General features: G+C 47.5%; 2 protein-coding genes across 2 annotated transcripts in view; one reads left to right on the top strand and one right to left on the bottom strand.

Moving 5' to 3' along the window:
* The first annotated feature begins 2,010 nt into the window (after positions 1-2,010).
* LOC119400492 (motile sperm domain-containing protein 2) overlaps positions 2,011-17,498 on the top strand; it is a 200,481-nt gene continuing 184,993 nt past the window's right edge. The window contains exon 1 of the mRNA XM_049418087.1: positions 2,011-2,301. Within this exon, the coding sequence (XP_049274044.1) occupies positions 2,053-2,301 (249 nt within the window). The 5' untranslated portion in view covers positions 2,011-2,052. The remainder of the gene's footprint in view (positions 2,302-17,498) is intronic.
* LOC119400496 (uncharacterized) lies at positions 11,774-17,092 on the bottom strand. The gene is made up of 3 exons (XM_037667556.2): positions 16,894-17,092; positions 15,434-15,744; positions 11,774-13,754 (listed from the first exon to the last, which is right to left on the bottom strand). The coding sequence occupies exons 1-3, from the start codon at positions 16,976-16,978 to the stop codon at positions 13,749-13,751; spliced, it is 402 nt and encodes a 133-aa protein (XP_037523484.1). The 5' UTR covers positions 16,979-17,092; the 3' UTR covers positions 11,774-13,748.

The raw sequence follows: 17,498 nt of genomic DNA, 5'->3' as shown, positions 1-17,498 counted from the left end.
ATCTGGCGTATTTATAAGGAAACCCACCACGATGTACTTGTTACTTTGACAAAGTCTGGTCCAGCAGACGAAACGTTAGTGAAAATATACAGTGCCAATCTATATCTATACTGGTGGAAAAAAAAATAGCACTTCAACTGTTTTTCTATTTTTATTCCTAAGCTTTACTACGAGCCAGCTCTTTGCACGTATCACTTCAGCTTGGCACAGTATACCTTAGACCATGCAATGCATAACGTTCGCGTGTGCTCGAAGGCCCGACTTACGCCTTTTAATGAGCGGGTCCGAGTCCGGCCCGGCCCGTAGCCTCAAGCCGGGCCCGGCCCAGGCCCGCGGCTTCAAGCCCGGGCTCGGTCCGGGCCCGCACTTTCAAGCCCGAGCCCAGCCCGGGCCCGCCGGAAAACGCTTCGGACGGCCCGGCCCGGCCCGCGGGCCGGGCCGGGCTTTCGGGCCGGGCCCGTGCAGTGCTCTAAGCAGCATTACCAGCAGTGGTGGCCTACAGTGAAATAGCTTTGCTAGAGGTGTCGAAAGTTGATTTAGCCAGTTTGGCCTTGACAGCGCAAGAAAACACGCCTTGTATTGCCCTTGTCTTTCTTTTCTTCCCTTTGTGCGTGTTTTTCGCGCTCTCTAACCGCAAAGAGTGCACAAAAACATGGCTTAATATGATTACTTGATAAATGTGCGCAATTTCGCACACCTGTGGTGCAACTTTGGCGTTTCTCGGGGGAGTTAGCGGGAAAATATTTAATGCGACTCCGCAGGCGATACTTCGTATGCATGCTTGACTGTTCCTCCTCCCTACTGCTCCCAGCTATCGCAGAAAAGACATGGGCCGATTGGCAGTGGGACACCATGGTGTGACCACAAGTGATGTAGTTCACAATGAAAATGGGCTTCCTTTCTTTGGAAGATGCAGAACCGCAGAGCAAAGTTAATTTCGAAGAAATACTTGGGAATATATATCAGCTAAAAGAAATGGATGGCTAAAGTGCACAAATATATTTGCCTCAAAAGCATGGACAGTAATGATAAAGGAAGAGGTCAATTACTGAAGAATGTTGGCAGCCTAAGTGGGACGATCAGGAGTGATTGCAAAGAAAGTGCGAAAATAGAAACTGCAAATTAAATCTGAAGCGAAGAGAGAGGGAGAGAATAAATATTTATTGCGAGAGTGGCTTGTTGCTAAAGGTGGGAGGGCCCCTTATTCTGGGAAGCTTGGACCGCCCGCCGGTCCTGGGCGACGAGATGGCGCATTGCTAGACCTGGTCCGGCTTGGAGGTCGACGTCAGTAGTTCCCAGGCTTCAGTGAGGAGGTTTGGGTGAAAGTTTGGGTCTGCATCTGTTGCTGGCAGCTGGTTGTATCGCTCTGATGCTTGCTCGGATGTGCCTGCATGCCAGGCCCGTAGCCAGGAATTTTTTTTTTTTTTTTGGGGGGGGGGGGGGCACTTGCTGAAAACCTTGACTTTTTGAGAAAAACACCTATTTTTATTATTTATTTTTGGTAAAAACACCTACTTCACCAAAATTGGGGGGGGGGGGGCTAGTCCCCTCCCCCTCCCTTGGCTACGGGCCTGCTGCATGCACTACAGAAGAAGTCTGGCACGGAGGCCGGGCATGCAGAAAACGTGGGTTGGATATGGGGGTAATCGGGTAATACGGGGTGTCGCGTGTGAAGGTATTGTTGTGAAGTCGCCTACGTGGGTGAAAGACAGAGAGATAATTGAGAGATTTGAAAATACGGATCGGAAAAAAATATCCCTGGAATGATAGAAAGGGCAATGCTGTGTGACTTGAAGTTTGAGCTGGGTGCATGACGACAAGCGCGTGTTTTCAAATGTTTTCGAAAGCATTCTACACCTTTCTGCAGCAGGAAAGGTGCGGAAAGGACTCAGCGCATTGTAATGTACTGTTTTTTTTTTATTGCGACATAGACTACAACTCGCCCAATGTGCCACCTCCTAGTGGGTATACGGGCCATACGCAAATGACAACAGCAAGGTGAGAAGAGAAAGAGGAAGTGCGGTGCGGCTGCAGGCCGGGGCCAGTTGCACCATGGCTCCGCCGCCATACCCGGATGTTTTCGGCGAAAGCCGCTACTTCATCACCAGCGAGCACATGAAGGCGTTCCGGGCGCGGCTGTTCGACGAGAATCGCAGCAAAGAGACGGCCGCCTACCACCCGAGCGACCGGCGACGCATCCTGGACAGCGACGAGTACTGCTGGCGCTTCATCGTCCACAACCGCCTGGACCTGGAGCGGGCCGTGCGCATGGCCGACGCGGCCCTCAAGTGGCGAGCACAGGTGCGCCTATGGATGTTTGACGTAAATATCTCTGATGTACCTAGGGGCGCTGTTTATATAAGCAATTGCTTTTTGGTGCCTCAGTCAACCCCGAGGAAGGGTCCGAGTTGGTCTCGAAACGATCGGGATTTTAAAGCAAAGAAAAAGAAAGGATTGCGGCAGCTATGCACTAGTGGTGCCAAGCCTGAAGAAACAGCGGAGCTGGGCGGCATTCCTTGTTTCTCTTTACTCTTTCTTCCTTTCAGTTCTTTCTCTCTTCTTTCTTTTTGTTTCTTTATTACACACACGCTCTCTCTCTTTGTGTCTCTTTCTTTCTCTGTTTTTTCTCTTTTTTTGTGTCTGTTTCTTTCTCTCTGTCTCTCTTTCTCTTTCTTCCTCTCTCTTTTTTTCTTAGTAACATATTTTAGCCGCGAAAGAGCACAAACACAAAGCAAAGAAACACACAAGGACAGGACGCCCGTCCTGTCTTTGTGTGTTTCTTTGCTTTGTGTATGTGCTCTTTCGCGGCTAAAATATGCCACTAAGCAAGTACCAACTAGGCCAACAAACAGTCTTTTTCTCTCCCTGTACTCCTTGATTCTCTTGCTCATCCGAGTTATTGCATCCCACGCCGGACAAATCGGCGCAGCGGGAGAGCGCGCGTCGGGCGCACGTGTTCGGGGAGCGAAGCAGAAGATCAAGAGGACGAAAAGAAAGCGCGCCGGCCAAGTTACTGCGTTGCACACGCAAGGCGCAGCTGTGCCAGGTACTAGGCCACGCGAGATGCCATATAAGGTAGAAGCCGTTCATGATAATGATAGTTTTTGTTAACACCTCGTAGCGAACCTCGAGCATTAAACAGCTCCGCTGTTAAAAATCAGTTTCATCGCAAGCGTTAAGCAATGAATAGGATAGCAACAAATTAGAATGTTATACAAAGTAAGGCTAGCTTAACTCATTTTGGATCCTATCTGGCGTAACTCTACAAAACAGGGGCGTAGCCAGGGTGGGGGGTTCAACCCCCCCCCCCGAAATTTTTCAGTTTTGCTTGCGTATATATACACGCACACATACAAACGCACGCACGAACATACATAAAGTATGGTTGAACCCCCCCCCCCCGAAAAAAATTTCTGGCTACGCCCCTGCTACAAAACACGGCTGCTGCAGCCAGCGAAACGACCTTCGTGCTGTCTATACCACTTCAACAAGTAAGCGTTGAGAACACAGCACGAACTAAGAGCCGACTGCTGCGACGCATGATCGAAGTTCGCATTTGCGGCCGAAACGACGCAGCCCCTCTGGCATCCCTCCATGCACCTTGGGGCACCACAGACGGCCGGTGCGTTTCATCTCTGCTTGAGCCGCGACAGGCGGCAGCCCTCTCATGCCTTCACTCGCACATAAAACGTACGACGCTCAGGGCAATGTAATTTGTTTTGACTTTATACGGAACATGACGGCGACGGCAGAAATGTGCCTCGAGTGTTCATATGTTGTCACAATAAACGTTTTACAGCAGAGCTGTTATGGTAGAGGCTTGCCGAGTGTCGTAGATAGAAAATTATCATCATGAACCAGCACGCGCTCAATCACCACCCAAGCACTCTGTACAGATTGTTAACAAGAGGAGCTGAAACGTGCGACCCCTGATTGGCGTTTGCCGCCCGTGTTTTCCCTTGTTAATTTTGCGCGGACTAGTGTGGCGCATGCGCCCAATTTCTGTGGCACATACGCGTTATAGGACTTAGCAAAGCGTTTTGTTGGGCTAGTTGGCTCATGACTTCTGAAGGAAAAAATTGTAGCGCAAAGCAACACGTGGACAGACTAAGAGGACGGCACTGGCGCTATCTTTTTTTACGACACACGGCAAATCTATATCTACGACACACGGCAAACCTACGACACACGGCAAATATCTACCATAACAGTTCTGCTGTAAAACGCTTATTGTGACAATTATATGAACACTCGAGGCGCATTGCTGCCGCCGCCGTCATGTTCCGTATAAGCGCCAGTCCCGTCCTCTTTGTCTGTCCGTATGTTGCTTTACGCTACAATTTTAGCTGTTATGATAGAAGGCGAGAGAACGACTAAAGAGAGAGAGCGAGCGAGCGAAAGGAAGACATAAAAAGAAAGATAAAAAGAAAAGAAAGATAGAAAGAAAGGGAAAAGAGAGAGAGAAACACAGATAGAAAGACAGACTAAAAAGATTTAAAAAAGAGCAAGCATGTCCACGTAAAGTATGGTGTATCAAGGGGTGAGAAAGAGACAGGCGTGAGGGTAAAAGCCTAGCCGAGCCAGGGTCAGCTAAGTGTCCACCAGCTCTGATCCAGCCTTGCGCGACTTAGTCCAAGGTGCGCCAATTTTTTTACTTACAACCTCGGTTGGTGTCCTTCATCCAGGTGCGGCTGCACGACCTGACCGAGTCGAGCCTGCCCAGGGCTTGCCTGCAGGCCGGCTTCGTGCACCCGTTCAACGTGGACCGCTACGGGAACCACGTGCTTCTGCTGCGACCCGCCAACATCCGCAACCTTCCTATGGTCGACGTCCGCCGCGTGCTCGTATTCTTCGTGGAGACCCTGCTGCGGCGACAGAACGCCTCGCGCATAACACTGCTTGTGGATTGCGTTGGCGGCGACCGCCACCAGGTTAGTCTCGTTCAAGAGAAAAATATTTCCATAGTCTCTCTATGATGCGCGGTTCAAAATTCAAATTCTGAACAAACACAGTGCGCGACAAACGTTTCGTTTGTTTCTACCTGTCAGCTGCATATTGTACACACTCTGCATGAGATCAAACGCCGTAATGAGCATCCAACTACAGAGTACATTAACGAGAAACATTCTTTTGTGTTCAATTGCAGCTTGAGCTGGGTCGGTATGTGATGGCCTTATTCCGCTGCTACTACCCTCGCTCGCTGGGCTTCGTTCTCCTTGTGGCACCCACCGCGTTTGCTCCAGGGCATCTGGAAGCTCTGCAAGGGCCTGATGCCTGTCGAAGCCCTGGAGAGGGTACGCTTCGTCACGGTCAGGGACATCGGCCGCTACGTGGACCGAGACAAGCTACCCGTACGCATGGGGGGCACCGACAACTACCACTACGTGTACGTGCCCGGAAGGCCTCTTGGAGAACGGTGCCCCAAGCTCGCACCTCTGGACCCCGTCAGCTGCCCGACGGCGAGCCTGCACGTCTACGGCATGTTCACGGCCTGACATGCGTGCCGAGGATCACGTGTTTAAATTTTTACTTAGAAGGAAAGTTGAAAATATGAAAATTTAACGAACCGTTCTAGGTGCACAGATTCGTGTTTCGCATTGCAAAGTGACATGAGGCCGCGTGCAGGGGCGTAGGCAGAAATTTTTTTCGGGGGGGGGGGGGGGTGGCACCTCCTTGATCTGTAGTGGGGACGAGCAGGCAGATGTGGTCGAGTGTCATTTTCTGCTCTGTATGCTATGGCAAAAAAAAAATTTCGGGGGGGGGGGGCACGGGCCCGGTGTGCCCTAACGTGGCTACGCCCCTGGTCGCGTGAGGAAGGGCAAACTCGCGATATCGCATCTTACGAGCGAAACGTTGCATAGAATAACTACACTATTCAGGGAATCCCTATTGAACAAGTTTCTACTTTTAACTATGTCGGAGTTCACTTGTCCTCTAATTTATCTTGAAGCGAACATATTTATACCGTAACCAATAAGGCCTCAATAACACTCGGCTTCATTAAACGTAACCTATACTAGGCGGGCTCTGCTACTAAGCTAACAGCATTCGCCACGTTTGTTCGTTCAGAGATGGACTATGCATCCATCATTTGGAATCGGCATCAAACGCACCTAACAGATAAATTCGAAGCAATACAGAGCAAAGCAAGATTTATCGCAACTGCAGCATCACAAACACCAAGGAATCACTTCCATTGCCCTCTCTTCAAAAACGCAGACTAATATCGCTCTTATCTTATTTCACACGCTTTATCAGAGTAAATCCTTGTTCCGAGAATCTCGCATAATTACTGCTCATATTTTTTCCAGCGTTTTGATCACCCATTTAAAGTACGACCCTATTTTGCACGCAAAAATTTGTATCGTTATTCACCACTACTTTTGATATACCATTGGAATAAACTACCTATAGACATCACTAATCATGATAATTTTGTTAACGAATTTTTGTAAATGTGTAATTCTGTGTCCAGTGCTTACTTGCCCATGTACTTTTTCTCGTTTACTGTATAGAACTATATCGTGGTATATTGTGACCATTCTTATTTTTATGCACGTTGTTATTGTTACTGACTTCCCCCCTATTTAATGACAGAATGTGCCTTTGGGGTGTATGAATAAAATCTTACAGCTTCGTTTGTAGCGTTCTCCAGCGTGTCTTTGTAAAGATCACAGGGTAGAGTTAGTATGAGGTATACAGTTGCCATCAGCCACACGGCTGTGGGTTTAGAATTGAGGAATGCGGGGGCGGGTAGGAAATGTTTGGCGAAAGCGGTGCCATCAAATGTCGGGAGCGTTGGAACAGCCTCCGCACTGACGGCACAGCGATCACGGTGAGTATCCAGTGGGGGAGGCGGGTGGTGGCCGGGCGGGGGCGTGATATATGCGTGGAGAAACAACTCGCCTTGTTGGTGTTTCAGATTGTGATGAAGTTTTGGGGATATTAGGCGTGCATCCCAACATTGGCGTAGCCAGGGGAAGGTGTTCAAACTGCCCCAAATTTCTCAATTTTTGCGTGTTTATATACACGCACACATACAAACGCACGCACGAACCTATGTAAATAATGGCTAAACCTCACCCCCCCCCCCCCCGAAAAAAAATGTCTATGCCCCTGCATCCCGATATGGTTTCAACAGATTTTGATGGTCTTAGTGGTAATTCGCTCGGCTCCAGCCACGACCGAGTAACTAGATCTTACCTTTCTTTCAAATGGCAGTAAACAAGCAATATCGGTGCAAGGGTCGCCGAGAAAAGAGATTTATGCGTTGGATGCGGACTTGCATATAGGAGCTCCTGAGCTAAGCCTATAACAAAAGTTTCATGCATATTTTTACAGCGCACCTCAGGTTTGATATGAAATAATGTTCTGTCGCAGAATAAATGTTGTGGAGACGTTCATTGGAAAGGATAATAATAATTGCCGGGGTTTTACGTCCAAAAACCACGATATAATGAGAAACGCCATAGGGGAGGGCTCCAGGAATTTTTATCATGTGGTGCTCTTTAACGTGCACCTATATATACAGGGTGTTTCAAGAAATGTGTCCAATCCTTCTCAAAAAATCAGGAAAAAGCGATATTTGATTGCTGCCTTCCAGAATTGGTTTTTCTGTAGTGGCATGGATTTTAAGGTGGCTTAAAGAAATTATTTGGGACTGTAATTAAAAAAGTTAAATTGATTAACTTTTTAATTGGTGGAGTTAGGTGGTTGTGTCAAATGGGAGAATTGAAGTTCTTCATGCCAGAAACCCAACCCAACTTTGAGATTTCGAAAAAGTGGCATCTAGTAATAATTACGAAGTAATGAAATTCAACCAAATTCAATGGCGAAACGTAAACAGAAACATGGAAGAACGCAACTGCCATGTTCTTCTGAGACGTCCAAAATGAGTGAATGACTTTTTCTGTAGCGCTAGGCATCTTAAGATGGTTAAAGAAATTATTTGGGACTGTAATTTAAAAATTAAATTAATTAACTTGTTAATTAGTGGAGTTAGGTGGTTGTGTAAAGTTGGGGAATTGAAGTTCTTCGTGCCAGAAACCTATCCCAACATTGAGATTTCGAAAAAGGGGCCTCTAGTAACAATTACGAAGTAATAAAATTCAACCGAATCCGATGGCTTTCGCTGTTGAAAGCCTTTGCATTTCGTTGAACTTCATTACGCCACAACATTTACTAGAGGACGCTTTTTCGAAATCTCAAAGCTCGGATGGGCTCCTGGCATGAAGAACTTCAATTCTCCCATTTGACACAATCACCTAACTCCACTAATTAAAAAGGTTAATTAATGTAACTTTCTTAATTACTATCCTAAATGATGTCCTTAACCACCTTAGGATTCCTGCCGCTACAGAAAAAGCAATTCTGAAAGCCTCGAGCAAATATCGCATTTTCCTGATTTTTTGAGAAGGTTGGACACATTTCTTGAAACACCCTCTGTGTGTGTGTGTGTGTGTGTGTGTGTGTGTGTGTGTGTGTGTGTGTGTGTGTGTGTGTGTGTGTGTGTGTGTGTGTGTGTGTGTGTGTGTGTGTGCGTGTGTGCGTGTGTGTGCGTGTGTGTGCGTGCGTGTGTGTGCGTGTGTGTGTGCGTGCGTGTGTGTGCGTGTGTGTGTGCGTGTGTGCGCGTGCGTGCGTGCGTGCGTGTGTGCGTGTGTGCGTGCGTGCGTGCGTGCGTGTGTGTGTGTGTGTGTGTGTGTGTGTGTGTGTGTGTGTGTGTGTGTGTGTGTGTGTGTGTGTGTGTGTGTGTGTGTGTGTGTGTGTGTGTGTGTGTGTGTGTGTGTGTGTGTGTGTGTGTGTGTGTGTGTGTGTGTGTGTGTCATTCCATATCAAGTGTACCAGGTAAATTTTCGACCATCTCCAATCATGCTGAAATAAATTGGGCTGTTACGTGTGAATGTCAGAAGTAGTTAATGAGGCGTTATATTTCGGGGGAAAAAAAATGTGTTGCCTATAGGGCGCTTCGAACTTGGTGCACACAAGTGAAACTGTGTCGTACAAAACAATTTGTATAAAATTACTGGTTTGAGCCGTTACTACGAAACAATTTTTTATTTAATTTCAATGCGCTGCTCTTTCATGACTATGATAGTTTATTCATTTTTGTTTCAACTTTCATTATTTTTGGCCTTAACGAAAAGTCGTAACATTCTTTATGTTTAGCGTTTCTTAGAAAGAGCAGCGATTTTTCCGCAAGTAATATATTCACACTGAGGGCTTTGTAAAAATACTGCGGGATCGAAAGAAGAAGAAACATTGCCACAATATTGTGAAAAATTTGGGAAACAGAGCGTTTTGATCAATATTGCGGCTTCATTTTCACAATGTAGCGGTCCAAGCAAAAATATGACTTTTACATCGTTGTGTAGTATGCTTTGTGGGTATGACGTACGGGAAGTTTGAATACAGTAGTTTTTGTTTTAAGCGAGAAAAAAAAAATTTCTAACTCAAGAACCACAAGGTCGTACGAAGTCTTCCTTTGCCTGGCCTTCACTGCATAGCACTCAGTGCAGGGCTCCAGCGGGGGGTTTTTCGCAGCGAATAATGCAAGTCGTACAACTTCTTGCCACTTCTTTTAGTAATACTGTTGTATATAACGTCAAAAATGGCAGTAGTGCTAAAATTATGGAATGGTACTACCCCCTCGGACCATCAAAGGGCAGGTAATATTCAACCTCTTCATCGTCCAAAGGGGCAGCATTGTAATGATGTCAATCGCCTACAGAGCTGTTCTAGGGCATCGTGTTTGGCTTCTGATAATTAAGATACGTGGTCTTACGTAATAATTAACGGCATAATTAAGCTAGAGTTTGCTTAAGTTGTTTTTATGATCTTTCAGGTATAGGGCACGCGTTGGCTTATACCTGAAAGATCATAAAAACAACTTAAACAAGACTGTGCAGGCGTAATGTCGGCGCAACATCAATTGTGGTTGTGGTGGTGGCTATCTAATTTTACAAGAAAGCAATAAACACTACATATGCATTCCTACGATACAGGCGTCATTTGGTTGGTTGGTAACAACTTTATTGGTGGTCCGGCAGAGCTTTCGCCGACTGGGCTTTAGGCCTCCCACGTGGGGACGTCGAGGCCTTGCCTCACCGCCGCCTCGCGGGCCTGCTGGACAGCCCAAAGTTGGTCGCCGAGGCTGGGGCTGCGCAAGGCAGCGGCCCACCGCGGCGGAAGGGTTCCGGAGTTAGCACCTTCCGGATTTTTGTCACAGAGCATGTGATTTAATGTGGCGAGCTCAGTGTGGCGGGCCTTGCATATATTTGTCGGGTATGTACTCGGGTAGAGCCTGTGCGGAGTCATATCAGATTAACTTCTGTGGTTCCAGTGTTGGCTCCGCTATTATAGCAGTCTAATGAACATTACCATTGTATTCCTATGATTCAGCAAGCTATATTGAAGCAATACTCGACCCCGGAGGAATACATTAACGAAAGTTACGTATGATATTCATATCATCGCATCGTAAAGTGCACTTAGTCCGCCAGAACAACGCAGTGTCCTCTTCATTTCTTACGAGGCTGGGCGATGGCCTTATGCTGACAGAGGATGATGCCAGATTGATTGACAGCTGCTTTGTAGACTAGGCTACGTACGCCACATACGCCCAGGTAGTCTACGAATACGACAAGCGGCATCCACTGATGTTGGTCTACGTATATAGCGCTATCCAGGCCTATGAGCCTCGACGGCCTATACCTCACCAACGCGAAGGGTGACTTCAGGTTCCGACATGTCGCCGGCTCTATCGACAGACAATGTTTCAACGAAATGACCGAGGCATCCACGATTTCCAACAGCTGTACTATACCTCATACTTCACTACACATGGACCTCTCGTCACCGCGATCACGACCGGATTCCGATAACAAGTCTTGACCAGCTGCTGGTGCTCACTGATCACGGTGATGATGACCTTGCTCAAGAACTGTCAAGAACCTCTTCCACACATGCAGACGGGTTCGTAAAACGTGCGTGCGTTCATCATAAGCGACATAAGCACTATATATATACCAGCTTACCGCTTCTGGTGTTGGTAATACCCACGTTGCCGTTGGCAGCGTTAACCAACTGTAAACAACTTGTTATATAAGACATATGCGGCTCTTCAACATATATGTGCGCATATAATATTTACACAAATTTTTAGCGTCATTTTGTAACGTTTCGCTCAGTAAAAAAAAATTACGCCACGGTCACCTTCCCGCCGCATGCTTCGCATAACATCGACTCCCACGGTACGTGGGATCTGCCGAATTTTTTTTTGTTGTATTCGTTCCGATCAAAGAAAAAAAAAAGACTCTTGACGTTGGTCCTGGAACGCGGCACGTTGAATGATCGTCGAACATGGTAGTGTCTCCAGCAAAGTGATCCTCTGCAGCAATATGCAGCACAATGAAGTTAAATGACCGCTATAGTTGTCCGCTCAGGAAGCCTGCATGAATGTGTACACTGCGTTTCAAGCCATTTGAAGAAACATGCGTTGCGTGACGGGCCCCTGAAGTTTATCTGTACAATTGTACACACCGCCGTTGAAGGGGATATAGCCACCTGGTGTTTTGAGCCAGCAAGCCGTGGCCAGCCGGGAAAGGCGACAAAGACGAGGAGCGCGAGCCGTTCGTTCGTGTCTGACATTTGCTTCTATAGCTGTTCCGCTCTTCTTGCCCTAGCACGTGACAAACTATATATAGAAAAATAAAATCTTGGATACGCCCCTGGGCACTACTGGAAGCAACAGACACTAAATAAAAACAGAGCATACACTTTATTATACAATGACTTTGATAAGAATTGCACAGGGCGGGACCCAGTGCACCAACCTCACGGGGTGTGCAATGAAGGAACAATTAGGAGAGAGCATGGCGAGGAGAAGGGCGCGATACAGGGTGACAGCGCAAAAGACAGCGAAGACCTTCTCTGTCTTCGTCTTTTGCGCCGTCACCCTGTATCATGCCAAACCAACAGGCCCAAACAGCTACCCTATAGTGAGGAAAAAGGCTTCACGGAAAGCTCACTTGCCAAGGCTGGCTGCGTGACGCAATGTCCTCTCCTATGATGGACACAAAGCTGAGCTATAGTTGGCAAGTAGAAGGTGAGGCGTGCTAACACGGACACGAGAGAAGAGAACAAGACAACACAAACGCCGACTGTCAATCAGTGGGTGCACTGCAGCGACAAAAAAAAAAAAAGACACAGGAGCTCATCTGCGCATGCGCAAGGTATGGTAACGCCAGCCCGCCAATCTGGCACACGTGGAAGACTACGTGAGGGATAACAGGACAAGTATTTCATGTCTTCTTTATGTAAGTTAAAGTACTGTGTCACTCATAGTCTTCGACTGCTATCAATATGCCTGGCCTCAACCATTAGACGCACTTCTTCATTCTTGCGCTTGTATAACACTGCGCATTCATGGAACTTCAGAATGAATTTACACGCTCGACAATGTAAAGGTAGATAATAGATGGTAGGCCTCCGGTTAAAGATCCCTTACGCTTCACCAGTCTCTGAAACACAGCGGTCCGTCTGCTCTGCGTAGAAGTGGCCGCAGCTAAAAAAGTTGAGACTTGGCAGTAATGAAATTAGAGTAATTAAATTACTTTTTGATGAGTAATGTAGTGAATTACTTTTGTGAGTTGGTAATTTAGCAATGCAATGATTTGCTTCAAGCGATCAACTTCAAGAAAATCGTTACTTGCCAAATTAATTTTTACCAAAATATAGCGCATCCACTTCCTTACGGCGTAAAAAATTTACCAAGAAAGGAAAGAAAAATAGAAGTTAACCAGAGTGTCAGACTTCCAGCAAGGGAATTGAACAAATATATTTGAGATTTCAATGTACATGTGCTGTAAATGATGTGCACATGAGTTAGTGCATGAATGAAGAACATTTTTTAAAATAATTTCAGTTATGCGATGAATGGGCTAGTTGGTTCATGATGGCTTAGAAATGTGCATATTTATGTCGACTACGCATGAACGATAAACCAGTCGAAGTTTGCGCTCGTCCTGTTAAACTGTGTCCTCTATGTTCTTCGTACGTTAATTCTGTTTTTATGGTACAAAAGCAGCCTGAGGCTATGCTGTGCCAGTCAAAAGGTGTTGTTCTTTGTAGCGTTGTCTTTGTAGCGTTACCCTACCAAAAGCGCATTTCTAAGCCATAATTTCAGTTATTTCACCACTTTAAAAAAGTAATAGTAATGCAAGGCCATTACTTTCAGCCAGCTGCAATTTGTAGCGTAGTTCAATTACATTTTAGAAAGTATTATAAAAGGCATTAGCAATACAATTTAATTACGTTTTAGGAGGAATTTTTCCATATCTGGCATATGTGTCATGTTCTCTGCTCTTCTGTCCGCGTTCGCAACACGTTACCTTCTTTTACGATGCCCTCTCCTAGTTTATATCTTTCTTCCATGCGTCGCAGTGTTAATTTGTATGGCCCAGGATCAGGCGAAGTTCTCGTCCAGGTAGAGCTGGAATCCGTTCCGCAGGGGATCCGACATCAGCGCCCTCGCTTGGAGCGGAAAGCTCTTGAGGAGCAGGTTTGCCGCTGCCGACATGAGCGCCGCGTACGGCCATGGTCCGCTCACCGTGACGTCAGCACCAACCAGCTCGGTCACGCGCACCGCTAACACGCGGATGGGGGACACGGCGGCGCGGACCGCTCTGTTGCGAGGCAGCAGCACCGACGTCTTTAGCGACATGTGCCGCGCGAACACCGACACCGTGCCTTCAGAGCTGCGAGAAAAACGTGTCCCGCATTATTTTGCTCCCCCGCTCGACAATCTCAAGAAATTGTGCACGCAATTCTGACTATACTCCGTTTCATACATCAAGTGCAACGCTATGGAAGCTAGCGAGACTTCTTGCAGTAGGTGCGTTCGCACCTAGAAATAGTACAATGAATTTACCACCCGTAATGTGACTTTTTTTTGCGTTTTAAGACAGTAATAAGTGAAGACGCTTTGTACCTTAGAAATAAATAAGCCACGTTATTTATGCGGTTGTCAATTGGTTGCCCTCGATCACTTAGCGCGTCTCTCTTGTTTTTGCATCGTAGCCTCCGCGATTAGTTCCGGTAGCGCGCAGCCGGAGCCAATCGCGGAGGCCACGTTTACAACGACGAAATGCAAGCGCTAGACGCGCGCACGTAGGCCTGACCACCCGTACGCGTTGCAGCGTGTCAGCGCGTGACCTTTTGACGCCGCGCCCTATGGGGAGAGAGGGCGCACGGCTACGCGAAACTGCGCGCCCTCTCTCTCCATATGGAGAGGGCGCGGCGATGCGTCAAAAAGCTACGCGCTGACACGCTGCAACGCGTACGTGGGGTCAGGCCTTTACCCACTTTGCTGACGGAACTTCTAGCACCTCACGTATGAAACTGAGTATAGGATTTGGTGACATGCATTGAGACCATAACTTTGAAAAGATAGGAATAGAGGAAGACGACAGGACATGTGATGACGCGCTTGCTTCTGTGCTTGCTGACAAAGCGCAGTGGGCACAGTGTGCCTGTCAGATCGAGAGGGCTTCTTTGCACTACACTCTGCCAACTGCACTTCTCAGCCACTCTTTAACGGAGTCGAAATCATCAGCAAGCATGTACGAGAGATAATAGAAGCTGAAATAATTCACAAGTTAGGCGAGCTGTATTGCCTCCGCGTTGATCTTACTATCTAATAAGGAGATAAACTTCGTCCGATAGAGGTTTATACCAGCTGATTAAGAGTGTCAAAGCGTTGAAGCAGTGACATGATCAATGATGTGGTTGTAAGCACATAAATATATGAATTACCATAGGCGTGCGCACGAGGGGGGCAGAGGGGAAGGCCGAATCCTAATCCCCTAAGGCAGGGGTCTCAAACACGCGGCCCGCAGGCCCTCTTGTTGCGGCCCGCACCCGCGCCCGACTCTCTTCATCCTATAATTTCGTGACTTGTTACTGAATTTTTGTGACTCTGCTAAATCGCACTCGCATTGTATTCTCGTCTGTTGCGATTAATAACGCTTTGTTAGGGTATGCTACGCAGCCATGGCTGGTCTCAGGCGTTTTTCTCGTGAGGAACCCCATGCAGTGGAACGAAAACCCTACAGAATCGGCATCCAGATTCTAGTCATTCTGCACATCGGTATCGATAGGTTGTGCGAATCCTCCGACGCCAAACCTCCTTCAGAAATTAGCCATATATAGATATGGAAAAATGCCCAGCCTCTTTCAAATCTTTGTTCAATCCAATCCCGTCATGGCGAACCCTATGCACGCCTATGTGAATTACTTTCCTATTAAATTTTTGTAAGCTCAGCATGCATTGTGGTGGCGCCCTTATCTGCGTCGTGACTGTGCGCTGTTTTTTTTCCACGATGTTTATCCAACGAGCCCGAGTTTCCAATAGTTTGAAGGTTCGAAATATACTCACCCTAGCAAGGTGTTGGGAGAGGCCTCCCAGTCGAAGGCGATCCTCGCTGTTGTTCAGTGCCACGTGCACATCGATGGCCATGCGGACGGGGTCGCAGCGCAGCAGCATGGGTTCACGCATGTGCACCGAGGCGGCTCCCCACAGGCGACCCCGCAGCAGCCGCACGCCTCTGCACTCGGGCCCGTCGCCCAGCACCAGCGGCTCGGTGGAAGTGAGCACGGGGCGGAGCTCGTCCATCATGGTGCGCACCACGGCGTTCACGAACTTCTCGTTTCCGCACAGGGCATCCACGGTCCTGCGCACGCGCCGACCTGCCCGCACATGGCGCTCAGGTCAGATACATCAGAAACGTTTTTACACCTTTAAAGGTGCAGCAAAAAAGGCAATTAAAGGTTAAAATACTTTCTCTTCAGACGACGTGAAATTAAAAAGAAATCACCTGTGAAAGATTGCATAACTGTGGTCTTTGAGCTTGATTACTCCACGCGGATGACAAACAAATAATAATTTAGTTATTTGATGATTTGATCATTTATTTAGTCAGGTGACGTGGGCAATAACGCCAAGTATGATGTCATTGGTAGAGCGACACATCGCCACAGTAACGTCGCCGTCGACCATGGCTCTGGCAGTAGTGATGCTAACAAAATAGTGAGAACCGCGTAGCGGCACAGTGTAGGTTATGATGGCACCGCAGTGACACGCGCCGACCACTAGTCACTGACAAAATAGGAACTGAAAATAGCGATAATTGTGCAACAGCAGGCAGAACCTTGCCTTTCATTCAAATTGTAAGGATGGCAAATTGGGAGAGTTGATAAGTGTTCAATTTAACGTAAAGCGCGAATAGGCACGGACGGAGCAAGAAAAACAGGACGAGCGCTTACAAACAACTGAGAGGTTTAATAAAAAAAAAAAACGGTTTATGCATGTAATTTCGCAGAAGTGCGCATGTCAGGTGAGCAGCTAATTGCAAGATGAGTGGCCACGATAAAGGCAAACAAAATTATCTGTTCATTCGAACAGATATGAAGTTTCCGCACCCCCCCCCAATAAATAAATAAATAAATAAATAAAAAGACCCCTGACTAGTGCGCAAGAAATGGTCTAAAACACCCAGCTCCCCAAAATTGGAAGACACTAAGATTCTTTTCAAACAGGCTCATTAATTAGTACGAGGAATTGCAGAAGCCTTTCATATCGTGCATAACAAGGACACGTGCGTAAGCCAAGTGTCAGTGACGTTACATGGAAGTTTTCAGGCATAAAATGCAACCGGCTCGCGCAATATACGGTAAATGTGGAGACCATTGGGAGAGGCCTCCCTGATGTGGACATGGAGATAGGTTGAGCAGAATTCGACATAAGATGATGACGACGACGGTGTTGATTAAATGATGATGATTGAGGCGAGACATTACTATGTCCCTCACAACGTTGTGCAAAAGCTTACGACCCACCTGTCATCCTACGTTGTGGTCCATAGCTTCCAGTGGCCATAGCAACGGCTGCCAGGAATGCGGTCACTGTCGCCAGCAGCATCATTGCGGCTTTCAATGCGAGTGCGTCGATCAATGACAAGATTTTTTTCTGAAAAGCACACGCCCTAATCACAGTACCGCTGCTCTACGCAATCACGTCGCCGGTCTGGTGCTCTCGGCAGCGCCGTCAAGAGGAGGGTAGAGGCGCGGCGGAAAGGTACTCCCCGAGTACACGAGAAGTCGTTTTCGGAAAGAAAAAAAATCACATAAAAAAAACGAGCCCAGCAAAGGGGGCAACGACGTCGTGGCAACCACGTTCGAGGTTGCCCCAGGGGCTTGTGAAACTTGTGAAATACGAATTTTGCAAGGCACGCCGTGACATGTGCAGTGGAGGAATCTGCCGAGCAAACCACGCCCTGCGCGTAGTCGCACACAGAGCGGTGTCGTAGAAGCATGCCTCGAGCACAGCACCTGCAGCGTAGTGATGAAACGTACTGAGTCATCTTGTTCATCGTACTTCATTGCAGTGGCCGTAGGTCTCTGTGGCGGGGTGGGGGAGGGGGCGGAGGGGTTGAGGCTAGAAA

The sequence above is a fragment of the Rhipicephalus sanguineus genome, chromosome 7, assembly GCF_013339695.2.
Source record: "Rhipicephalus sanguineus isolate Rsan-2018 chromosome 7, BIME_Rsan_1.4, whole genome shotgun sequence".
Classification (NCBI taxonomy): Eukaryota; Metazoa; Arthropoda; class Arachnida; order Ixodida; family Ixodidae; genus Rhipicephalus; species Rhipicephalus sanguineus.
This window is presented reverse-complemented; position numbering and strand designations above follow the sequence as displayed.